This window comes from Oncorhynchus mykiss, chromosome 23 (assembly GCF_013265735.2).
Source record: "Oncorhynchus mykiss isolate Arlee chromosome 23, USDA_OmykA_1.1, whole genome shotgun sequence".
NCBI lineage: Eukaryota > Metazoa > Chordata > Actinopteri > Salmoniformes > Salmonidae > Oncorhynchus > Oncorhynchus mykiss.
The window spans coordinates 24,487,121-24,513,605 of NC_048587.1; the positions used below are offsets into that span (position 1 = coordinate 24,487,121).

The 26,485-nt window shown below is 42.6% G+C and overlaps 1 protein-coding gene across 5 annotated transcripts in view; it reads left to right on the forward strand.

Annotated features, from left to right (window-relative positions):
- Positions 1-19,436, forward strand: part of LOC110502476 (VPS10 domain-containing receptor SorCS3) — a 75,915-nt gene extending 56,479 nt beyond the window's left edge. For 3 of the 5 annotated variants that reach the window (XM_021580512.2, XM_036960051.1, XM_021580516.2), the window contains 14 exons: positions 5,178-5,279; positions 5,613-5,730; positions 6,024-6,157; positions 6,694-6,807; positions 7,033-7,204; positions 7,607-7,790; positions 8,052-8,185; positions 8,394-8,517; positions 8,809-8,921; positions 9,116-9,247; positions 9,458-9,557; positions 10,447-10,552; positions 10,730-10,890; positions 18,672-19,436. In XM_021580512.2, coding sequence (XP_021436187.2) covers positions 5,178-5,279; positions 5,613-5,730; positions 6,024-6,157; positions 6,694-6,807; positions 7,033-7,204; positions 7,607-7,790; positions 8,052-8,185; positions 8,394-8,517; positions 8,809-8,921; positions 9,116-9,247; positions 9,458-9,557; positions 10,447-10,552; positions 10,730-10,890; positions 18,672-18,736 — 1,759 coding nt within the window. In that variant the 3' untranslated portion in view covers positions 18,737-19,436. The remainder of the gene's footprint in view (positions 1-5,177; positions 5,280-5,612; positions 5,731-6,023; positions 6,158-6,693; positions 6,808-7,032; positions 7,205-7,606; positions 7,791-8,051; positions 8,186-8,393; positions 8,518-8,808; positions 8,922-9,115; positions 9,248-9,457; positions 9,558-10,446; positions 10,553-10,729; positions 10,891-18,671) is intronic. The other 2 variants (XM_021580514.2, XM_021580513.2) reach the window with 2 other exon arrangements.
- The last annotated feature ends 7,049 nt before the right edge of the window (positions 19,437-26,485 follow it).

The following is a 26,485-nucleotide window of genomic DNA, read 5'->3' on the forward strand; positions in this document are numbered from 1 at the left end:
TCAATGGTGTCTTGGTAAGCAACTCCAGTATAGATTTGGCTTTGTGATTTAGGTTATTGTCCTGCTTAAAGGTGAATTTATCTCCCATGTTGAAAAGAAGACTGGTTTTTCATGGTTTCCTTTATTCTGTTTAATTTTGTCTCAGAAAACTCCCTAATCCTTGCCAATGACAAGCAGACCCAGTCCTTACCGATGACAAGCAGACCCACCAACATCCTTGAAAATATGAAGAGTGGTACTCAGTGATGTGTTGTGTTGGATTTGTTGCAAACATAATGTTTTGTATTCAGGACAAAAATAACATTTCTTTGCCACATCTTTTGCAATTATTTCTTGAGTTCCTTGTTGCAAGCATCATACTTCCAGCGCCGACAGCGATGGCCGCCTCCCTTCGCGTTCCTAGGAAACTATGCGGTCTTGTTTTTTTATGTGTTATTTCTTACATTGTTACCCCAGGAAATCGTATGTTTTATTACATACAGCCAGAGAGAACTATTGGATATAAGAGCAATGTCAACTCAACAACATTACGACCAGAAATACGACTTTCCTGAAGTGGATCCTCTGTTTGGTCCACCACCCTGGACAATGGATCGGATCCCAGCCCGCGACCCAAAACAATGGTGCCGCAGAAGGGGCAGACGGAGCGGTCTTCTGGTTAGGGTCCGTAGACGGGCACATCGCACACCGCTCCCGAGCATACTATTCACAAATGTCCAGTCTCTTGACAACAAGGTAAACGAAATCCGAGCAAGGGCTGTCTTCCAGAGATTGAAACATTCTTTATTTCATGGAAAAATCGCTCAATCGGGGAACGTCATCAGAGTCGGTAGAGACACCTGGTTTCTTCACGCATCGCGCCGACAGAAACATGCATCTCTCTGGTAAGAAGAAGGGCGGAGGCCTTATGATTAACGAGACGTGGTGTGATCGTAACAACTTACAGGATCTCAAGTCCTTTTGTTCACCTGACCTAGAATTCCTTACAATCAAATGCCGATCTCATTATCTACCAAGAGGATTCTCTTCGATCATAATCACAGTCGTGTATATCCCCCCAAAGCAGACAAATCGACGGCCCTGAAAGAACTGCATTGGGCTCTATGTAACCTGGAAACCACATATCCTGAGGCTGCATTTATTGTAACTGGGGATTTTAACAAGGCTAATCTGAAATCAAGACTCCCTAAATTTTATCAGCATATTGAATGCGTGACCCGTGCTGGCAAAACCCTGGATCATTGTTATTCTAACTTCCACAACGCATAAAAAGCCCTCCCCCGCCCTCCGTTCGGAAAATCTAATCATGACTCCATTTTGTTGCTCTCAGCCTATAGACAGAAGCTGAAACAGGAAACACCCGTGCTCAGGCCTGTTCAACGCTGGTCTGACCAATCGGATTCCACGCTTCAAGATTGCTTCGATCACGTGGACTGGGATATGTTCCGCATAGCGTCGGACAATGACATTGATGAATACACTGATTCGGTGAGTGAGTTAATTAGCAAGTGCATCGGTGATGTCGTATTCACAGCGTCTATTAAAACGGTCCCCATCCAGAAACCGTGGATTGATGGCAGCATTCGCACAAAATTAAAGCGTGAACCACTGCTTTTAATCAGAGCAAGGCGACCGGAAACTTGACCAAATTCAAACAGTGTAGCTATTCCCTCCGCAAGGCAATCATACAAGCTAAGCGTCAGTATAGAGACAAAGTAGAGTCGCAATTCAACGGCTCAGACATGAGAGGTATGTGGCAGGGTCTACAGTCAATCACGGACTACAAAAGGAAAACCAGCCCTGTTGCGGTCCACAGTTTCTTGCTTCCAGACAAACTAAACTTCTTTGCTCGCTTTGAGGACAATACTGTGCCACCAACACCATCCGCTACCAAAACCTGCGGGCTCTCCTTCACTGCTGCCAACATGAGTAAAACATTTAAACGTTTTAACCCTCGCAAAGCTGCCGGCCCAGGCAGCATCCCTAGCCGCGTACTCAGAGCATGCGCAGACCAGCTGGCTGGTGTGTTTACAGACATATTCAATCAATCCAATCCCAGTCTGCTGTCCCCACATGCTTCAAGAGGGACACCATTGTTCCTGTTCCCAAGAAAGCTTTGGTATCTGAGCTAAATGACCATCGCCCCATAGCACTCACTTCAATCATGAAGTGCTTTGAGAGACAAGTCAAGTCATCTCCACCCTACCTGACACCCTAGATCCACTCCAATTTGCTTACTGCCCCAATAGGGGTACAGACGACGCAATCACACTGCCCTAACCCATCTGGACAAGAGGAATACCTATGTAAGAATGCTGTTCATCGGGTACAGCTCAGCATTTAACATCATAGTACCCTCCAAACTCGTCATTAAGCTCGAGACTGTGCAACTGGGTCCTGGACTTCCTGACGGGCCGCCCCCAGGTGGTTAGGGTAGGAAACAACATCTCCACCCCGCTGATCCTCAACACTGGGGCCCCACAAGGGTAGGTTCTCAGCCCTCTCCTGTACTCCCTGTTCACCCATGACTGTGTGGCCATGCACACCTCCAACTCAATCATCAAGTTTGCAGACGACAATACAGTGGTAAGCTTGATTACCAACAATGACGAGACAGCCTACAGGGAGGAGGTGAGGGCCCTCGGTGTGTGGTGTCAGGAATATAACCTCACACTCAATGTCAACAAAACAAAGGAGATGATTGTGGACTTCAGGAAAAAGCATAGGGAGCAGCCCCCTATCCACATCAATGGGACAGTAGTGGAGAAGGTGAAAAGTTTTAAGTTCCTCGGCGTACACATCACGGACAAACTGAAATGGTCCGCCCACACAGACAGCGTGGTGAAGAAGGTGCAGCAGCGCCTCTTCAACCTCAGGAGGCTGAAGAAATTTGGCTTGTTACCAAAAACACTCACAAACTTTTACAGATGCACAATCGAGAGCATCCTTTCGGGCTGTTTCACCGCCTGCTACGGCAACTGCTTCGCCCACAACCGTAAGGCTCTCCAGAGGGTAGTGAAGTCTGCACAATGCATCACTGGGGGCAAACTACCTGCCCTCCATGACATCTACAGCACCCGATGTCACAGGAAGACCAAAAAGTTAATCAAGGACAACAACCACCCGAGCCACTGCCTGTTCACCCCGCTATCATCCAGAAGGTGAGGTCAGTACAGGTGCATCAAAGCGGGGACCGAGAGACTGAAAAACAGCTTCTATATCAAGGCCATCAGACTGTTAAACAGCCATCACTAACATTGAGTTGCTGCTGCCAACATACTGACTCATCTCTAGTTACTTTATTAATAAAAATCGGATGCATTATATGTATCACTAGCCACTTTAAACAATGCCACTTGATATACTGTACTTTATACCATCTACTGCATCTTGCCTATGCCTTTCGGCCATCATATTCTTATTCATTTACACTTGTGTGTATAAGGAAGTTGTTGTGAAATTGTTAGATTACTTGTTAGGTATTACTGCATGGTCGGAACTAGAAGTACATTTCTTGGTACTCCCTGACGAAGGCCATGCAGCCGAAATACGTCGTATTTTTTAAACTTTATTTCTATTGAACATACCATACAAATAAAGGCATTTTAATTAATTATATGAAGAGTGCCTTGGTCCTCCTTTCTTTTTGATAACTACAATGTTGTTGATCCATCCTCAGTTTTCTTATATCACAACCATTCAACTCTGTAACTGTTTTAAAATCACAATTGGCCTCATGTTGAAATCCCTGAGCAGTTTGCTTCCTCTCCAGCAACTGAGTTAGGAATGACTCCTGTATCGTTGTAGTGACTGGGTGTATTGATACACCATCCAAAGCCTAATTAATAACTTCACCATGCTCAAAGGGTTATTCAGCATCTGCTTTTTTATCTTAACAAATCTTTGCAAGGCATTGGAAAACCTCCCTGTTATTTGTGGCTGAATCTGTGCTTAAAATGTACTACTCGATTGAGGGACCTTACAGATAATTAATTGTATGTGTGGGGTACAGAGACGGGGATTTTTTTTTTTTTTTAACCACTGTTGAACACATTTTTTAACCACATTTTTACTCCTGAACTTATTTAGGTTTGCCATAACAAAGGGGTTGAATACTTATTGACTCAAGACATTTCAGCTTTTCATTTGTTATCAATTTGGAAAATGTTCTACCAAAAAATTCAAACTTTGTTTATTGTGTGTAGATCAGTGACAAAAAAATCTCAATTTCAGCTGTAACACAACAAAATGCAGAAAAGTAAAGGGGTGTGAATACTTTCTGAAGGTACTGTATATGGTAGTATAATAATGATATACATTGTATGTAAAGATGCATTATACTGTGCCTTATCAGTTGATTTCAGAAACAGGTGTGCAATGCTTAAAAACTAATGTTGATGTTCCCATTTAAGGACACAGTTAATTTAATTCTGATTTCAGTTTTGGTTGTGTTGTTGCATACGATTACATTTAGCATTTGAAATGCTGATTGGAAAGGTATATTTGCATGGGTTGTCTGTCTCCAGCAACTGCAACTGTTTCTCTCACCACATCAAAACTGTCAGAATCCTTTCAACAAAGAATGTCTGTTACCGCGTTGCACTGTTCATGGGTATTTTCGCAAATTACTTTTATGCAAATGTTGCCAAGTCCAGGTTTGAAGTATTGGGGGACTTTGTGGGCCAGGGTCCTTGTGTTGTTGGAACCCTGTCACACCAGATACTTTGATATCCCCCGTACTGAAACAGTGTCACAATCAATTAACATCTGTGAAGGGTGATTTAAGTCCCTCAATTGTTAGAGCCTGTGTCATATCTCTTTTTTACGTTTTGTCACCCTCAACATTTACCTAGACCTGTGAAACATTAGTTCTATTATTGAGTGCATAGTTAGGATACTTTTCCACATAGAGAACAGGCTGATGTGGGTACTTCATTTTTCATCCATGATGAGAATGCATCTTAAGAACGGTATCACTAGGAATTTGGACTCTGTAGAAATGTCTAGAATATTTTCTGTTAAACTCTTTTCATTGTCACACCTTACAAATATTACAAAGATGCCAGAGAGTTTGAAATTGTGGTGTACATGTAATTACGCCATTACTAGCATAGTAAATTAACTACATTATGTATTTAATCAGATGTTAATATTTGTTGTCCTGTGTTGCGAAATAGGATAAGTCTGGACGAGGGTAAGAAATGGGATCGTCACAGTTTCTCTCTGGTTCCTTTGTTTCTGGATGGAGCTCTTATGCAACCAGAGAATCACATCATCACGTAAGTGGAGTTAGGGTTGGGTGAACATTAAGTAAACAAAGAACTCATATTCTTGGTTACAGGTCATCTGTTTATGAAAGTAAAATAGTGTTGTTATTGTGCATTAATCAGTAAATAGCACCTAAACTTAATTTCTCAATTTACAATGTTTTGTTTACCAGAGGTACTATACACATAGCTGTGTTTGCAAAGTTATTTATTTTTGTTAATGTGTTTATATTGAATGTCTGGGCCACAGCAGCAATACACTAGTCTGGGCAACATCTTCATTTTACAAGAGACAAAGACAATAAGGCTAATAACTTACCTAATGTTTTGTTTTGTTGATTTAAGTTTCACTGGACACTTAAGTCGTATTTCAGAATGGCAGCTGATAAAGATTGACTACAAAGCCATCTTTAGCAGGAGATGCATGGACGGAGATTATCAGACTTGGAACCTACATAACAAGGTTATGTACACAATGAAGTTATTGATTTGATGCCAACATCAAGATAGGCATGTTTGTTTATTGTCACTGTAAACACAGCACATGGATGCATGTACACAAACACACACACACACACTCACACATGCACGCACGCACGCACGCGCACACACACACACACACACACACACACACACACACACACACAGCTGAATCACATTGTACATTCATATAATTTCAGGCTATTGATCTGTAAAAAACATTGAATCAATGTAATTAAATTTACCGCAGGGAATGAAATGTAATGCGTTTGATAGGGAGAGCCATGTGTGATGGGAGAAAAGCAGACCTTTATGAAACGGAGGCCAGGGAACCGCTGTATGCTGACCCAGGACTACTCCCGAGTCATATCCTCAGAACCATGCATCTGCAGGGCCTATGATTTTGAATGGTAAGTAAAGTTATGGTAGACTTCCTCAGTTGTTACATCAGTGAATAGGCAAGGGGATTGTATATGTAACCCATCCCCCAACACTCTGCTGGACATTAAATGGAATTGTTTCTTAATTACTGGAGCCTCACAGGACTTAACAGCCCCCCTAATCACATATCTAATCACCAAAACGATTAGTTTGCTCAACTTTATACCTCTTCAATTTCCCTAATGTTCTCCAGTTTATTGCATGTAGCCACTGTGCATGCATTCACACAATCCAATTATGGTTTGCAAATTGTGAATGTGACTAAGCTTGTCTAATTTACATAATGACAAATTATTTATTTTCATCCAATTAATAAGTAAGGAATTGCTAAATTAATTCTAAATGTATTGTATCTTTATCTCTGAAAATCTCTTCTGACAACGATCATGTCACTAGCCTTGTAGTCATACAAAAAAGAACTGACCTATTGCTCAACTACAAAAGCTTTTTAGTGTCAGCGAGGGGAAAGTAGATAGTGTTTTATGAACAGTCTCATGTTTTACAGTGATTATGGGTATGAACGTCAAGCTGATGGAAAGTGTTCACCTGCTTTTTGGTTCGACCCAAATACGGTACCAAGAATCTGTAGCACTAGCCAGAATTACCTCAATAGCACAGGGTAAGTAACATGTACTATCCCTCATTCCTTCCTCCCTTGTGCAAAATAACACTCTTTCTGTGCAGTGATTTGATATTCAGTGTTTTCCCACTCAGTAAATATTGTTTTTGATTGAATAGGGCCCTTTGTTCAGCAAATTACTCTCTCTGCATTGAGACTACAGTAAATCCAGTCTCACTCTCAATTATAAAATGACATCTATGCTGTGAATGTTGTCACTGGTAGGTACAGGAAGGTTTTGTCTAATAACTGCAAAGAGGGAGGAAAGGATGTGTACTCCCCCAGGAAACAGCATTGTTCCCCCAGGCCTCCCAGAGGCCTCAGACTGACCACCAGCCATGGAGACCTCACCGCCAACCTGGGCAGTAACATCACCTTCCTGGTGCATCTGGACGATGTGAGTCTCCTCTCCCACCACTAACCAATACTGTGTCATTAGTAGGCATATTATTATTATTTCATCATGGAGCGGTGGAAGTTTGTCCTGGATTATCTTGTGCTTTTGAAGTGTTGGATGACGTGAAGTCCCCAGAGTCTGAACCGCTTTTGTCTGGTTTTGGAATGAAAGAGCACTATGACTCACTACATTGTCTCTGTTTCTTTTTCTTTCTATCTTTATCTCTCACTTGCTCCTCCTGAGTTCTCTCTTGTTCGTTCTCGTCTCCCGAGTGCTTCTCCTATGTCTAATCTCAAATCTCATCCCAAGTATTTCCCTAGACAACTCTTCCCTGTGAAAGATAATGCAGTGTCATAACAATCTGTTCTGACTAATGATGTCTGTCTTACTTCCTGTCTCCAGGGAAACTCGTTGTGGACACATATCCAGCTAGACTTTGGGGATGGCATCACGGTCATGTACAACCTGAGCCGGAGAGGCGATGGGATCAAACACAGCTATAGAGCACCTGGGATCTTCAGAGTGACAGCACATGCTGAGAACAGCCAGGGATATGACAGCAGCTCCATATTCTTACATATCACCAGTATGTCAACAAGAAACACTGGCTCCCTTATGTTTCATGATTTTTCCTGCCTAAGCATGTTACCGCAGTAAGCCACTGACACCAGCATAGATTACAGATGATCATACGTCAAGAACTATAGATTGACCTACAACAACAATGCATTTTAAGTGCTTATGAAGCTATTGGATTATGTTGGATTTTTAAATTAACCAATTTACTGTTACCAAAATGACTGCATTTGGTTTGTATTGGCCAATGTGGTTCTCTTGTGTGTCTCAGGCCCAGTGGAGCGTGTGTATCTCTCAGCTCCTATTGTGGCCATCAGGAAGAAGGAAGCCAACCTAACTGCTGTGGTCTGGCCTGTCCACCAAAGAACACTAACCTTTTTCTGGTGGTTTGAAAACAGCTCTGAGGTGAGAGTCCTTCTCCCAATTACACTGACCGTTCCTGCTGTATCTGTGTGGGTGCTACACCTTGCCTAGTTCAGGTACCTTGTTATATTGTAGATTGGAATTGTTTATTCACAGCAAGTTGTTTTGGTCCTTTGTGTATTCCATGTGTGCTGCAAAAGGCAAGGTTGTGAGGTTTTCTATGCCATTCGCTTTGTCTTGCAAAACCCAGTCCTTAATAACCTTGGGTGGAAGCATCGCGTACACGTTTCAGAAGGAGGGCATGAACAGGGTCGTTGTCCAGGTGTCTTCTGGTTGCAACATACTGCAGGATACCAAGGTCATCATTGTTAAAGGTGAGCGGAAAGGACTCCTTCGAAGGCTTTAATATGAATGCAACATAGGTACGCAACTTGTTTTAATCACACATCTTCTGTATCCATGTTAACGCTGCCTTGTTAGTGAGAATGTGGACGTCACCTCTACTCCTTTCTACTCACCTTTATGTCATGAGAAACAAGAGTAAATTGTAAATTCATGTTAGGTTATAAGCAATTCCAGCAAACTGAAGGATTCTTAATGGTATGTTGCCACACGGCAAAGCTTTGTGGTAGAGGGTTCATGGAATCATCCTCCATGTTTCGCAGAGTTCTTCAAATCCCTGCTGTTATCATTCTCTCCGACTTTGGACGAGCACAACCCTGACATCCCTGAGTGGAGAGAGGATGTGGGCCGTGTGGTGAGGACAGCTGTGTCACAGGTATAGGACTAAGTTCCCTCTGGGACAACAGTCGTCATGAGGTTGTCACGCAATGGCTTTTATGGTCGTGATGAGGATAACCCTCTTTAATTCAATGTGACATTTTAAGGAAGTAAAGTAAACATAGATGTGTAGTATGATGTGTTTTCCCACGATAGCAGTGTGCGTGTTTGACTGGAAGACTGCTGTTACAGGTGTCTGGGTTTCCAGAAGAGCAGCTGTTGGTATCGTTGTTTCCAGGTGTTCCAACAACAGCAGAACTATTTATCCTGCCTGAGACTCAGTTTTCTGAACATGGGAAAGGGAATGAAGAGGGCTTAGTGAGTGTAAGCATATTTTTTGTTTGTACTTTAGGAAATCTTCTAGAATGTCTTATCTTGTAATTAATCTACAAAACAATTCACATTTGGATCACCAATGGTGTTTAACTGATTTAATTGGTAATGTTATCATTAGCTTTTCTTCAAATTTGAAAGAATAATCTTTGCAAATGCACATTTTGGGGTGCCATGTCATTTTTCAATTCTGTGATACAGATATCAGACATTCTTATAAATGCCCTGAACCAAGGATTGATCCAGTTTGAGTTGAAACCTGACACTCAAATAATTGTTTACATCACACAGCTAACTTCAGGTAAGTTGCAGTTTTTCTTTGACTCTTTCACAGTATAAAATGCTAAATAACAATGCATAAACAATTATAAATACTATAATAAGCACTGTACCGACATTCAATTCACCACCTGATGTCAACATCAGACATTGATAGATATTTTTCCTTAAATCTCTTTTGTAACTAGTCATGCAATCAATGAGACTTTTAACAACAGATACCTTTAATATACACCTGGGAAGTCAACAGGGTCATTTGGATATTAGCATATCACTACAACTTGTCAATCATGACTTTACCCTTTTCATTCAGTCACTGATGTGTCTTAAATTGTGTCTGCATGGAAAGGTCTGAGGTGCCTTTAAAATGCTGTAGAAAGGTCAACGACTTCACTGGTCTAATCTTGGAAGAGAGAAATATTGGTTGGGGGTGGGTTAATACATACTCTGAATAATATGCCTCAGCACTTAAAGCCATGACTAAGCGCAAACCTTTCAGAGGCGTAGGGAGAAAGAGCGGGACCTCATGGATGGAGGCCTTTCTTAAAATGAAACATGACAGATGCTCACTCAGACATAATGGACACCTGCTAAGTGAATAAAAACGAATGATTGCTGGTTTCTTCCCTTGTTTTCTCCCGTTGAAATTGTTTCTGCTTTTACCAACTCTTTTTTTGTGTGTTTGGCATGGTTGGTTTACTTTAGTTTATTAGGATCCCCATTAGCTGTAGCTCATGCAGCAGCTACTCTTCTTGGTCAGCACAAAACATAAAGTACATGAGAAAGTACAGAACAGTTATAGACAAGAGTAACAAAGACATAACTACATTCAATTAATAATATCAACAAAAGAATTGGCTAAAGCAGAAATCTGTAGGCTAAAGTCTTGTTCTGTCTCTGTATTTCCCCAGCACCTCTGGTCGATTCCAACCCAATTCACAGTAGCTCAGCCATGCTGATGTTGCTATCTGTGGCGTTTGTTGGTTTAGTTGCATTCTTCATCTTCAAGTTCAAAAGGTATGTTCTCGTAATAATATTGATTGGTTGGTAATAGTCAACCATTTTTTTCTTATTTTGCCTTAGTGGCATTCAAAAGCTACATTATACTGTTAACTATCAACTAAGAAGTGAAGTTGTTACAGAACTGCAGCTTAAGTTCACATGACGTCAGTAGAGTGGTGTCTGGCTTGTTAGGAAAATCCCTTGGATCCATGTCCAGGCTGAGGAGAACCAGGAAAAGGAGCCGGAGAGGATCGGCACGGTTAGGCAGAAAAACACCATGTCAAAGATCAAGCACAGTGAGTTCCCCTCAGAGAAGGAACTTACAGAGAAAGAACTGGAGACCAGGACCAGAGGTAAGTTAGACCTTACCGTATAGAAAAGTGGCGGACTTGCCTAATGGACCTAGAGCCAAGCCAAGCTCCCATGAGCCAGAGCCAAGCTCCCATGAAAATCATCACATGCCGTAGCCTATGTACATCATCTGTCCACACACAGCAGAAGACAAATCTCTGTTGTGCGCCGTAACATATGGGCAATAGTTATATTGTAAATTGTCGTAATAGACATCAAGTTCATTTGCAATTTCAATAATTAATCACGCTAAATACATTGGTTAAAAGGTATAAAAGGTATAATTGAAACATTGTAATACATTTTCATCATTGCTAGGACAGCAAGTTTAAAAGCCACAAACTCCTAGCTAGTCAGTTAACTCACATAGTTTCAAAGAGATAGCTAATGCGTCAAGCGAGCTGCAATAAAAACAACACAGCACCTTATCGTCTATCAGAATAGGTTTGTGTCAGATATTGAGTTCTGACAGAATTATGGATTGCAATGGAAAGCATTGTATCAATATTCAGTGTCATGAGGGCATTATGATTAGCCATTTTAAGATACAGAATGTTTCATGGTGTAGGCCTACTGTATTGTACTTGACAAACCCTTAAGTGCCATTGATTTGTCTTATTTTGTACCACAAGCTCCTGTAAGTATTTGTATTTAATATGGATCCCCAGCTAAATTAAGCCAGTTTATACATTATTTTTTAACATTACAATACATTCACAGATTTCACAACACACTGTGAGTGCCCTCAGGCCCCTACTCCACCATTGCCACATATATACAGTACAAAATCCATGTGTACGTGTGTGCATAAAGCATAAAGGTTAACATAGGGAAACCATTGGGTTGTTAAATCAGGGGGACTGCTGACTGTTTTGACAATAGTGCTACTGCAGTGGTCCTGATAGACATGTGGGCGGAAGGCTTTTTGAGAGGTTAGCAATTTGGCCAATCTTCATCTCACAGCAGGTCTCTCCTCCAGCAGACCTTAGTGATCTGAGACAGATAGATTTCTCTTCTGTTGCATCCCAACTATTTATTTTCAATGGGCAGAGCAATATGGGAGCTTTAACTTGTACCATTAGATTCAATAATATGGCTGTTGTGTGTCTGTTAAAACCTCTTTGGGCTGAGATCCCCGCTAACGGGATCGATATGACAACAGCCAGTGAAAGTGCAGGGAGCCAAATTCAAAACAACAGAAATCCCATAATTACAAATTCCTCAAACATACAAGTATTTTACACCATTTTGAAGATACACTTCTTGTTAATCCCACCACAGTGTCCGATTTCAAAAAGGCTTTACGACGAAAGCAAACCTAACGATTATGTTAGGTCAGAGCCAAGTCACAGAAAAACAGCCATTTTTCCAGCCAAAGAGAGGAGTCACAAAAAGCAGAAATATAGATAAAATTAATCATTAACCTTTGATGATCTTCATCAGATGACACTCATAGGACTTCATGTTACACAATACATGTTACGGTGCGTGAATGAGGACCCAAAAGCGAATTAACGTAAACAGAGCTTCTTTAATGACAAAACATAGGTAGGCTCAGATGGACCGGCAGATTCCGACAGGACAGGACAAGGTTGCAGCAAACATGACGATAGTCTGGTTCAGGCATGAATAACACAAACAAGAATCCGACAAAGACAGGAGCAAAAACAGAGAGAGATATAGAGGACTAATCAGAGGGAAAAAGGGAACATGTGGGAAAAGGGGTGACGAGGTAGTTAGGAGGAGACAAGGAACAGCTGGGGGAAAGAGGGGGAGAAAAGGTAACCTAATAACGACCAGCAGAGGGAGACAGGGTGAAGGGAAAGGACAGAAACAAGACACAACATGACAATACATGACAGTACCCCCCCACTCACCGAGCGCCTCCGGGCGCACTCGAGGAGGAAACCTGGCGGCAACGGAGGAAATCCTCGATCAGCGCACGGTCCAGCACGTCCCGAGAGGGAACCCAACTCCTCTCCTCAGGACCGTACCCCTCCCAATCTACTAGGTACTGATGACCACGGCCCCGAGGACGCATGTCCAAAATCCTACGGACCCTGTAGATGGGTGCGCCCTCGACAAGGATGGGGGGGGGGGGGGGGAAGACGAGCGGGGGCGCGAAGAACGGGCTTGATACAGGAGACATGGAAGACCGGGTGGACGCGACGAAGATATCGCGGAAGAAGAAGTCGAACTGCGACAGGATTAATGATCTGAGAAATACGGAACGGACCAATGAACCGCGGGGTCAACTTGCGAGAAGCGGTCTTAAGGGGAAGGTTCTGAGTGGAGAGCCAAACTCTCTGACCGCGACAATATCTAGGACTCTTAGTTCTACGCTTATTAGCAGCTCTCACAGTCTGCGCCCTATAACGGCAAAGTGCAGACCTGACCCTCTTCCAGGTGCGCTCGCAACGTTGGACAAAAGCCTGAGCGGAGGGGACGCTGGACTCGGCGAACTGAGATGAGAACAGCGGAGGCTGGTACCCGAGGCTACTCTGAAAAGGAGATAGCCCGGTCGCAGACGAAGGAAGCGAGTTGTGGGCGTATTCTGCCCAGGGGAGCTGTTCTGACCAAGACGCAGGGTTGCGAAAAGAAAGACTGCGTAAGATGCGACCAATAGTCTGATTGGCCCGTTCTGCTTGACCGTTAGACTGGGGGTGAAAGCCGGAAGAGAGACTGACGGAAGCCCCAATCAAACGGCAAAACTCCCTCCAAAATTGAGACGTGAATTGCGGACCTCTGTCCGAAACGACGTCTGACGGAAGGCCATGAATTCTGAAAACATTCTCGATGATGATTTGTGCCGTCTCTTTAGCAGAAGGAAGCTTAGCAAGGGGAATAAAATGAGCCGCCTTAGAGAACCTGTCGACAACCGTAAGAATAACAGTCTTCCCCGCTGACGAAGGCAGTCCGGTGACAAAATCTAAGGCGATGTGAGACCACGGTCGAGAGGGAATGGGAAGCGGCCTGAGACGGCCGGCAGGAGGGGAGTTACCGGACTTAGTCTGCGCGCAGACCGAACAAGCAGCCACGAAGCGACGCGTGTCATGCTCCCGGGTGGGCCACCAAAAACGCTGGCGAATGGAAGCAAGCGTACCCCGAACGCCAGGGTGGCCGGCTAACTTGGCAGAGTGAGCCCATTGAAGAACGGCCAGACGAGTAGGAACGGGAACGAAAAGAAGGTTCCTAGGACAAGCGCGCGGCGACGGAGTTTGAGTGAGTGCTTGCTTTACCTGCCTCTCAATTCCCCAGACAGTCAACCCGACAACACGCCCCTCAGGGAGAATCCCCTCGGGGTCAGTGGAGGCTACTGAAGAACTGAAGAGACGAGATAAAGCATCAGGCTTGGTGTTCTTAGAGCCCGGACGATAAGAAATCACGAACTCGAAACGAGCGAAAAACAGCGCCCAGCGCGCCTGACGCGCATTAAGTCGTTTGGCAGAATGGATGTACTCAAGGTTCCTATGGTCAGTCCAAACGACAAAAGGAACGGTCGCCCCCTCCAACCACTGTCGCCATTCGCCTAGGGCTAAGCGGATGGCGAGCAGTTCGCGGTTTCCCACATCATAGTTACGTTCCGACGGCGACAGGCGATGAGAAAAATACACGCAAGGGTGGACCTTGTCGTCAGAGAGGGAGCGCTGAGAAAGAATGGCTCCCACGCCCACCTCTGACGCGTCAACCTCGACAACGAACTGTCTAGTGACGTCAGGTGTAACAAGGATAGGTGCGGATGTAAAACGATTCTTGAGGAGATCAAAAGCTCCCTGGGCGGAAACGGACCACTTAAAGCACGTCTTGACAGAAGTAAGGGCTGTGAGAGGAGCTGCCACCTGACCGAAATTACGGATGAAACGACGATAGAAGTTTGCGAAGCCGAGAAAGCGCTGCAGCTCGACGCGTGACTTAGGGACGGGCCAATCAATGACAGCTTGGACCTTAGCGGGATCCATCTTAATGCCTTCAGCGGAAATAACAGAACCGAGAAATGTGACGGAGGAGGCATGAAAAGAGCACTTCTCAGCCTTCACAAAAAGACAATTCTCTAAAAGGCGCTGGAGGACACGTCGAACGTGCTGAACATGAATCTGGAGTGACGGTGAAAAAATCAGGATATCGTCAAGGTAAACGAAAACAAAGATGTTCAGCATGTCTCTCAGGACATCATTGACTAATGCCTGAAAGACAGCTGGAGCGTTAGCGAGGCCGAAAGGAAGAACCCGGTATTCAAAGTGCCCTAACGGAGTGTTAAACGCCGTCTTCCACTCGTCCCCGTCCCTGATGCGCACGAGATGGTAAGCGTTACGAAGGTCCAACTTAGTGAAAAACCTGGCTCCCTGCAGGATCTCGAAGGCTGAAGACATAAGAGGAAGCGGATAACGATTCTTCACTGTTATGTCATTCAGCCCTCGATAATCTATGCAGGGGCGCAGGGACCCGTCCTTCTTCTTAACAAAAAAAAACCCCGCTCCGGCGGGAGAGGAGGAGGGGACTATGGTACCGGCGGCAAGAGCTACAGACAAATAATCTTCGAGAGCCTTACGTTCGGGAGCCGACAGAGAGTATAGTCTACCCCGGGGGGGAGTGGTTCCCGGAAGGAGATCAATACTACAATCATGCGACCGGTGTGGAGGAAGAGAGGTGGCCCTGGACCGACTGAACACCGTGCGCAGATCGTGATATTCCTCCGGCACCCCTGTCAAATCACCAGGCTCCTCCTGTGAAGAAGAGACAGAGGAAACAGGAGGGATAGCAGACATTAAACATTTCACATGACAAGAGACGTTCCAGGAGAGGATAGAATTACTAGACCAATTAATGGAAGGATTATGACAAACTAGCCAGGGATGGCCCAAAACAACAGGTGTAAAAGGTGAACGAAAAATTAAAAAAGAAATGGTTTCGCTATGATTACCAGAAACAGTGAGGGTTAAAGGTAGCGTCTCACGCTGAATCCTGGGGAGAGGACTACCATCCAGGGCGAACAAGGCCGTGGACTCCCTTAACTGTCTGAGAGGAATGTCATGTTCCCGAGCCCATGTCTCGTCCATAAAACAGCCCTCCGCCCCAGAGTCTATTAAGGCACTGCAGGAAGCTGACGAACCGGTCCAGCGTAGATGGACCGACAAGGTAGTGCAGGATCTTGAAGGAGAGACAGGAGTAGTAGCGCTCACCAGTAGCCCTCCGCTTACTGATGAGCTCTGGCTTTTACTGGACATGAAGTGACAAAATGACCAGCAGAACCGCAATAGAGACAGAGGCGGTTGGTGATTCTCCGTTCCCTCTCCTTAGTCGAGATGCGGATACCTCCCAGCTGCATAGGCTCAGCACCCGAGCCGGCAGAGGAAGATGGTAGTGATGCGGAGAGGGGGGCAACGGAGAACGCGAGCTCCTTTCCACGAGCTCGGTGACGAAGATCAACCCGTCGCTCAATGCGAATAGCGAGTTCAATCAAGGAATCCACGCTGGAAGGAACCTCCCGGGAGAGAATCTCATCCTTTACCTCTGCGCGGAGACCCTCCAGAAAACGAGCGAGCAAAGCCGGCTCGTTCCAGCCACTGGAGGCAGCAAGAGTGCGAAACTCAATAGAGTAGTCTGTTATGGATCGATTACCTTGACATAGGGAAGACAGGGCCCTGGAAGCCTCCTCCCCAAAAACAGATCGATCAAAAACCCGTATCATCTCCTCCTTAAAGTCCTGATACTGGTTAGTACACTCAGCCCTTGCCTCCCAGATTGCCGTGCCCCACTCACGAGCCCGTCCAGTAAGGAGAGATATGACGTAGGCGACACGAGCAGTGCTCCTGGAGTAAGTGTTGGGCTGGAGAGAAAACACAATATCACACTGGGTGAGGAACGAGCGGCATTCAGTGGGCTCCCCAGAGTAACACGGCGGGTTATTGATTCTGGGCTCCGGAGATTCGAAAGCCCTGGAAGTGGCCGGTGGATCGAGGCGGAGATGGTGAACCTGTTCTGTGAGGTTGGAGACTTGGGTGGCCAGGGTCTCAACGGCATGTCGAGCAGCAGACAATTCCTGCTCGTGTCTGCCTAGCATCGCTCCCTGGATCTCGACGGCTGAGTGGAGAGGATCCGAAGTCGCTGGGTCCATTCTTGGTCGGATTCTTCTGTTACGGTGCGTGAATGAGGACCCAAAAGCGAATTAACGTAAACAGAGCTTCTTTAATGACAAAACATAGGTAGGCTCAGATGGACCGGCAGATTCCGACAGGACAGGACAAGGTTGCAGCAAACATGACGATAGTCTGGTTCAGGCATGAATAACACAAACAAGAATCCGACAAAGACAGGAGCAAAAACAGAGAGAGATATAGAGGACTAATCAGAGGGAAAAAGGGAACAGGTGGGAAAAGGGGTGACGAGGTAGTTAGGAGGAGACAAGGAACAGCTGGGGGAAAGAGGGGGAGAAAAGGTAACCTAATAACGACCAGCAGAGGGAGACAGGGTGAAGGGAAAGGACAGAAACAAGACACAACATGACAATACATGACAATACATGTATGTTTTGTTCGAGAAAGTTCATATTTATATTTAAAAAATCTATACATTGGCGCGTTATGTTCAGTAGTTCCAAAACATCCAGGGATTTTGCAGAGGTCCACATCAATTTACAGAAATACTCATAATAAACATTGATAAAAGATACAACTATTATGCATGGAATTATAGATAAACTTCTCCTTAATGCAACCACTGTGTCAGATTTCAAAAAAGCTTTACTGAAAACGCACACCATGCTATAATCTGAGTACGGCGCTCAGAGACCAAAACAGCCAAAGAGATATGTTGTGGAGTCAACAATAGTCAGAAATAGCATTATAAATATTCACTTAACTTTGATGATCTTCATCAGAATGCACTCCCAGGAATCCCAGTTCCACAATAAATGTTTGATTTGTTCGATAAAGTTCATAATTTATGTTCAAATACCTCCTTTTGTTAGGGCGTTTGGTAAACAAGTCCAGCCGAAAGGTCGGACGAAAAGTCCAAAAAGTTATATTACAGGTCGTAGAAACATGTCAAACGAAGTATAGAATCAATCTTTAGGATGTTTTTATCATAAATCTTCAATAATGTTCCAACCTGAGAATTCCTTTTTCTCTAGAAAAGCAATGGAACGCAAGCTAACTTTCACATGACCGCGCGTCACGAGCTCGTGGCAATCTGCCAGACACCTGGCTCAATCCCCTCTCATTTGGCCCCCCTTCACAGTAGAAGCATCAAACAAGGTTCTAAAGACTGTTGACATCTAGTGGAAGCCTTAGGTAGTGCAAAATGACCCCACAGACACTTTATATTGGAATGGCAATGAGTTGAAAAACTACAAACCTCAGATTTCCCACTTCCTGGTTGGATTTTTCTCAGGTTTTTGCCTGCCATATGAGTTATGTTATACTAAAAGACATCATTCAAACAGTTTTATAAACTTCAGAGTGTTTTCTATCCAAATCTACTAATGATATAAATATCTTAGCTTTTGGGCCTGAGTAGCAGGCAATTTACTCTGGGCACCTTATTCATCCAAGCTACTCAATACTGCCCCCAGCCATAAGAAGTTAAGATTCCATGATTACTCTGATGCCTGCAGTGCTAGTTTAGTTGGTAGGTTGACACAAAGGTCCTTAAATTGCTGCCAACATCAAAACATTAAAATGATACCAACTAGGGTAATTTGCTTTATTGGGGTGTTGGAGACAATAGTGTATTTGGGGGCACTATTCATAATAATTATACCTGTGTTTATATATTCTATCACCAGGAGAAAATGGAAGAAATGGGGAGAGAGTGATCACAAGAGAGTTTCCTACTTGTACTAATGTCTAAGAAATGAGATTATGAGTACTGTAAGTACAGGTTGTGGTGTTTCAATGTACCAATTTAAAAAGCTTCGTTTTCACCCTATACTTTGGTCGCCGAGAATTGCTACTTAATATGTATTTCACAATACTTTGGAATTCTGTATAGCAGGAGAATACATTTGGTGTATATACCTTACTTGAGTATTGAGGAAGCGTAATATGACATCTGTGAATGTCAGAAATAGGCATAAGAACATGCCATTGTTGAAAGAGTAATTTTTTTCTTCAGTGCCAGATAGCATTGCTAATGAAAACTTTAACGCAACATGATTATCTTACAGATGTACATTTTATTAGATTGTCCATTCTAGAATCTTGGCACACTGAACAGAGTTGGTTTTCTATTAGCTTACTGCTAATATAATAATATTTCTCACTTTTTCTAGCATGTCATAATTCACTTTGTAACTGTAACATCTAAGATAATATGATGAGGTAAGCAAGTGTTGATCATGGTGATTTTAATATTAGTAAATGTTTTAAACCATTTATGGGATGGTCTTGTTGAAGATTTAGCAAAAGTTTCTTAACATTGTAGTGCATGAGCTATACTGTATTGTTAATTTTGTTAGATAAGCTAATATTTAAGTTTTTACCCCATAGTTCTTACTGTAAACAAAATGAAATGTTGTAATTGTTCAAAATAAATGTATTTTTCTATGAAAGTAGGCCTATGTTGTTTTTACATGTACAGATTGTATTGATGGAGACGTAAACAAGTATTTCAAGGTAACTAGCCTTGAGTTCCAAGCTTTATGTTCTCCATAATCACGGATTCTGATAACTGATGACCAAACTGTAAAAACAGAAAGTCTTAAAACACCATGATTGTGTCATGAAACCATGAAAGGTAATGCACCTACTGTAAGCTGAGATCTGGTGTCTGGAGGATGTAAATGTTTTAATACACAGAATGTGTTTTAAAACAGAAATGTAGTACTCTGAGTAACCCAAAGTGGTTATTCAACCTGAATATTGTTGCTTATAGGGGTTTCAGTGCATGTAAAAGTCTGCATCAAGACACACAACAACAAAAAACAGTTTTTCATTCAATCAATTAATTAGAAATGCAAATGGTTTATAACCTACATATTGATTGGTGATACTTTAAGGGCCTATGGGGAATATTTTTTGTGGAAGTCCACCTTTATTTTTTATGATGCTTTATTTTGATGTAAAAAATGTCCCCTCTCCGGCACTCGACGTTGCAGGTCCTGGCAACCCATCATCACGCACACTTGGCAACCCTCATTACGCACACCTGGACTCCATCACTACCCTGATTACCTTTAATTAACTAGGCAAGTCAGTTACGTAAGAACAAATTATTATTTACAATGATGGCCTACACCGGCCAATTGTGGGCCGCCCTATGGGACTCCCAATCACGGCCAGTTGTGATACAGCCTGGATTCAAACCAGGGTGTCTGTAGTGACACCTCTAGCACTGAGATGCAGTGCCTTAGACTGCTGTGCTACTCGAGAACCAATGGCAGAGGCAAGTGCAGAATCCTCAGTTCTTGCAATACAACCACCAGTTACTGCAGGTGTTTTGAACACTGTGCTTGACAATGCCCGCCAAATTATAAAATACATAGAAAAATGTTAAGCATTAAGACACTTCAGAAAAGGGGATCTAATTCTGTACTAGACAGGATTCAAAACATAATAGGGTTTTCAACCTTTTTTGTTAATAATCCCAGTCTCTGGTAAGGTTTTGCAAAATACTTGATTAAGTGGTGTTACAACACACATCAAGATGATGTGTTTCAATAATCTACCACAGTTACAGTTTTGTCTCCTTCAGTTGTTGGCAACTCAGTTGCCACTAGTTTTGGTCTTACAAAGCACCTCATTTTAACATTTAACCACGTTATTCACCATGGTTCAATGATAGTCTACCTTGTAATAATTGTTTGCAACAGAAGTGATAGACAAACAAACCTATTTCTATATGTTTGTCCTCTCTATCAGAGGAGTTGTCTGTACTGTCATCGGGACAGCCTCTAACACAAACACCCCCCAGCTTCCTGAATCTCTGTTTTACTATTATGCCCAAAGGTTTTGCACAGTGAGTCCTGGCTGGAACACATATCCCTTATATCTGCCAGCTAAGGCTAGACATGCACACTGACACACTCACTTCCTGATTATCCAGCATAGGCCCCGAAGTAATCTCTTTTTGCCAGAAGTCTAAGTTTGTGTGAGATTTTGTACCCCTGACATTAAAGTACAATTTGAACAGGTGCATTTTTTCATTCTCTCCTCACCCCCTAATCTCTCTCTCTCTCTTTCTATTTTGTGTGTAACTATTTCAACACCACGATGTCAGATACCAAGCTACATCATTGTTAAGCAGTTTCCATGTCCCTGGGAGTCTCACTCTACCTACGTTTCTCATTCCAAATTTACACCAACTACATTTCTATAGCAGGAACATAATGCTGTACTCAATTAAAGGAAACTATTTCACACTGCTGCTAACACAATATTGCCGCAAGCTATTGTTGTGGGGTGTTTTCCTTCAAGGTGCTAGTCCACTTATAGAAACCCGCTGGAGTGTGTTTGAGTAATGACAATGTGCTGTCATCACTCAAACTTTTGAGGAAACCCTTTGCACTCAATGCTGTATTTGCTTCGTCATTATGGGATATTGTGTGTAGATTGATGAGGGGAAAAAACAATCAATTTTAGATTAAGGTTGTAACCTAACAATATGTGGAAAACGTCAAGGGGTCTGAATCATTTCCGAAGGCACTGTACATGCAAAAACACAGTGTCACGCCCTGGCCTTAGTATTTTGTGTTTTCTTTATTATTTTGGTCAGGCCAGGGTGTGACATGGTTATTTATGTGGTGTGTTTTGTCTAGGGGTTTTTTGTAGGTTATGGGATTGTGGTTAGTGAAGTAGTCTAGGTAAGTCTATGGTTGCCTAGAGTGGTTCTCAATCAGGTGTTTATCGTTGGCAGGTGTTTATCGTTGTCTCTGATTGGGAACCATATTTAGGCAGCCATATTCTTTGAGTATTTAGTGGGTGATTGTTCCTGTCTCTGTGTTTTGCACCAGTTAGGATTGGTTTCGGTTTTCCACGTTTTCTTGTTCTGTATATGTTTATTGTTCACGTTATTCATATTTATTAAAGATGTTTATAAATCACCACGCTGCATTTTGGTCCTCCTCTCTTTTGACGGAAGAAAACCGTAACACACAGGTATTAAAAACAATTAGATTTTTTTTTTTTTACATGCGGTAGAGTATGCTGGGTAAAAAGTTAATTTGTCATCATACCTTAAAAAAAACTGAGTTGATGTGACTTCTCATTTAGTTTTGAGTCAGTACCATATAAACATTTTAAGCAATAATGACTTTATTGACTTTGAGTTCAACTTTCTATAAGTATTTTGAGTTAAAAAAGCCTTTGGTTTACAGTGTGGAGAGGGGAAAATTAATTTGTTGCACAGGGGGGAAAATGTGCATCTAGCCCATTAGATACACTCAAGGCTTCTTGCTTCTTTTCATTGTCCTCCTAGTCAGCCCCCAAGTATATGCAGATGACCACCTTAGGACATAGAGGATGCTAAATAACTATTGTTACAGGTAAAAACAGATCAACTGTGGATGGTTATCTTAAAGATCCTCATCATGAGCCAATCCCAGTCCGTTTCCTCCCGAGATCGCTTCTCCTCCTACTCATCGTAATAGTCTCAGATCTACTGTAACTAACTCAGGGTAATCAGCATCTAAATCTAATTATGTCATACAACTAACTGTTAGGAGCAGTTGGAATAATTCCTTTCATAAGAACTATGCAAATAGAATAAACATATAGTTGCAGATCATCTCTGTCTTCACCACATTGTCAGTATTTCTATATTTGTTCTTTCAACTCACATTGGCTGGTACAGTGTGATACCACCCAAAAAGACATTAATGCACAGTAAAGGAGTCACAATACTTGCCCTACTCTAGTTGCACAGTTTGCAAATGGAAAATGAGTTTACATTTCCCCAAATAAAGTCTAGGAGTGGGATATTAGAACCTCTGTGCCTCTCCCAAAGAGACAGCCAACCTACTGAAAACAGTCAGTCATCTCTGGCTAGGAACCTCCTGTCGACAAGAAGGGATATTCTTCAGTCTTTCAGTGTGGAACACAAGGAGATTGGAGGTGAATCTTTTACCCAGTAGTCCTTTGCCCAAGGAAAGAAGTTTCGATGGCAATGTCTGCAACAATACCGTAAGTTGAGTGGTAGCATCCAAGTGTTGACATCATGGCATATATCCAATGTGCGAAAGAACAAATAGAGAATGCAGAAATTCTCTGTCCATGTCTCATCTGCAAAAAACCTCTTCAGAAACTCGACGATTTGACAGAGATAAAGCCTGCATGGTACATCCTGAACTATGCCCTTCTCATGGAGGTCCTGGGGTCTACCAGTCTCCAATTTGAGTGTGCTCTCAACTTCTGATTCAAAGCTTAAAGGGCAAAATCCAGCAGAGCCAAAAAAAGGTATTGTCTGGTATTGGTATGTGCTATGTGGAAACTTCCATCCTCCTACAACCACCACATCTAACTTAGATACTGTCATGATAATTACATAACACAGTCATAGACCTTACGTATGCATTATGGTCTGCATCCAAACATGAGAAAAAAGTGGAGAGTTTTTTGCATGAATCTCAAGTTAGCATCTGAATACCACGAGCTTTAAATATTGTATTAATGCCCAACAACAACATTGACTGATTGCATAAACCACACGTTAAGACATTTCTCTTATTGTTTTGTTTAAATATCATTTCCATGTAGTTAGTCACTAAGGGCCCGATTCCGACGTAGGGAATTGCATATTTCTTATATATTCCTTTCCTATGCACTTCTCAGTAGTTGGTGTTCAGACTTACCTTACGAAAATGCATAACAGGCTTTGCAAGCATGGTTCCCTTGTCCGTACTGAATAAATGTAATTCAGCTGCTGAAAACCCTCCCACTTCCTAGCCAACAGATGATCTCGTGGAGTTTTCATTCAATAGCGTTTTCAGTAAGCCAACACTTTAAATACAGTGTACCTTTTAATTACAATTTTGTTGACAGACTACAATACATCGTTAGAATGGGTTCAGAAAATAGGGATCAATGAATGAATGCCATCTATGCATCTTCGTCTCTGTTTCAGCTGCAACTGGTAGATTTAAAAAATACTCTTGATCTTTTAGATTATTTAGGCAAATATAAGTATCTATCAATCATTACAAAAACTGTTTTGGAGAGCCTTTACGAACAAAATATATTGATTAGCAGGTTTATCCTGCTACGTGTGGTCTGAGTTCCATAATGATTAATGTCCCAAATTATTGCACAACGTTAGCCTAATATGATCCACTAATGCTAGCGACCTTCAGGAACAACTTCACGTGACAGAGGAAAGAAAGGTCAACGGAATGGAATGGAATGATGCAAAATGTAAGTCACAACTTGAAGAAAACTAACACTAAAGTGATAGTTGTAAATGTATGTGGGTATTACTGACGGTGGCTCCCCATAGTGTCTAATATGATACAAATTATAAAATACATGGAGAAAAGCACTGGCATAGGAATACATCAAATCAAAATCAAATTGATTTATAGAGCCCTTCTTACATCAGCTGATATCTCAAAGTGCTGTACAGACACACAGCCTAAAACCCCAAACAGCAAGCAAGGCAGGTGTAGAAGCACGGTGGCTAGGAAAAACTCCCTAGAAAGGCCCGAACCTAGGAAGAAACCTAGAGAGGAACAAGGCTCTGAGGGGTGGCCAGTCCTCTTCTGGCTGTGCCGGGTGGAGATTATAACAGAACATGGCCAAGATGTTCATATGTTCATAGATGACCAGCAGGGTCAAAATAATAATCACAGTGGTTGTCGAGGGTGCAACAGGTCAGCACCTCAGGAGTAAATGTCAGTTGGCTTTTTATAGCCGATCATTCAGAGTATCTCTACCGCTCCTGCTGTCTCTAGAGAGTTGAAAACAGCAGTTCTGGGACATCAACTCAGTAGGTTCAGCCCTACAGAAGCCTATACCTTTGGTGTCCAAATTTCATCCATGCAAATTATGAGAGTACACACTTCAAATTCTGAATAACGGGACAGCTATTTATAGCCTATTTCACTGTGGATAACGGGCCGCAATACGTCATATTGATATGATTTTCTGTTTGCTTCAATATGGCTGGTTTCACATTCGTATCCAGGGATCATAAGGAAAATAATCAAAATTAAACAATTGCTATGTGTATTTACAATTCCCATCTCCAAATGGATTACTCATTTACCTAGCATTTATCAATAGCTCTTATCCATTTTATAAATTGCAGTACATGGAGAATGCTGTTATTTATATGGGAAAAAACAAAAAGTGGTGGAATTATGAGGGAATAAAGTAAAGGTCAGAATACGGTTTATCTGTAGACCAAACTCCACCACACCTTTATTTCTTAGATCCTCCCAACGAAAAGCGGGTGAATATCATGCTATTCTCATGATTAACTCTGGTGTTGTCTTAAGGGTCAAAAATGTCCCGCCACTATGTTTAACAGCAGAGACAACCCACTAAATTATATTTTTTCAACTTGAAATGTTATCACTTTTCCTAGAGTGACACCAACATTAGAAAAAGTGAAACATTGACTTTGTTCATAGTTCCATGAAAGTTGTACACCACCAAGGTACAAAGATTGTCTTAGGTTCATTGTTGACACGACAATTATAAAACCATTTACACACCAGAAAAACCACCAAGACACATACACACACACAATGAGAAATTGAGATTACATGTGCTACTGATTGAACTCAGACAAAACTAAAACCTTCTTGTGCATCTCCCCTCCACGACCCCACACATGACTCACAGTTCACAGACAAAATAAACAACATTTCAGACAAAATAAAAATGTCTTGAAAGCATTGTTACCTAATGGGGAATGCAGTCAGTGGCTATAAATGCGCTGCAGATGACAGTCCCCTCAAGTTCTCTCTTTGCTGAAGCCACGACTGCACGTTTCAGTGCCCAACAGGTCGTAGATCTGCCATTTTTCAGATGTCCAGGAGGAACAAGGGAACAATGATTTAGAGGAGGAGGAGGTATCTGAAGAAGAAGATGGGGAAGAATACAACCCAGAGCACAATGTATCATCAAAGAAATCCCTCAAGCTGATTGAGAGACATTTTTGTCAAAGAACAGCAAATTAGCATTGTCCTTGTCACCATATGACAACCAGGGCAGCACAAATGTCATATTGATTAACCTGGGGCCCACAAGACATGCAGTTGCCCATGCTCAGGACATTGCCTCAATATTCTACGCGTTCATCACACCAGCCATCAAAAATATCATCCTGGAGATGACAAATTTGAAGGGTTTCCTAAATATGGAGAAAACTGGAAAAGGATGGATGAGATTGACCTGCAGGATTGAGATCAGGGCTTTGTGATGGCCACTCCAATACCTTGACTTTGTTGTCCTTAAGCCATTTTGCCACCACTTTGGAAGATTGCTTGGGGTCATTGTCCATTTGAAAGACCCATTTGCGACCAAACCTTAACTTCCTGACGGATGTCTTGCGATGTTGCTTCAATATATCTACATAATTGTCCTCCCTCGTGATGCCATCTATTTTGTGAAGTGCACCAGTCTCTCCTGCAGAAAAGCACCCGCACAACATGAGTGCTTCACG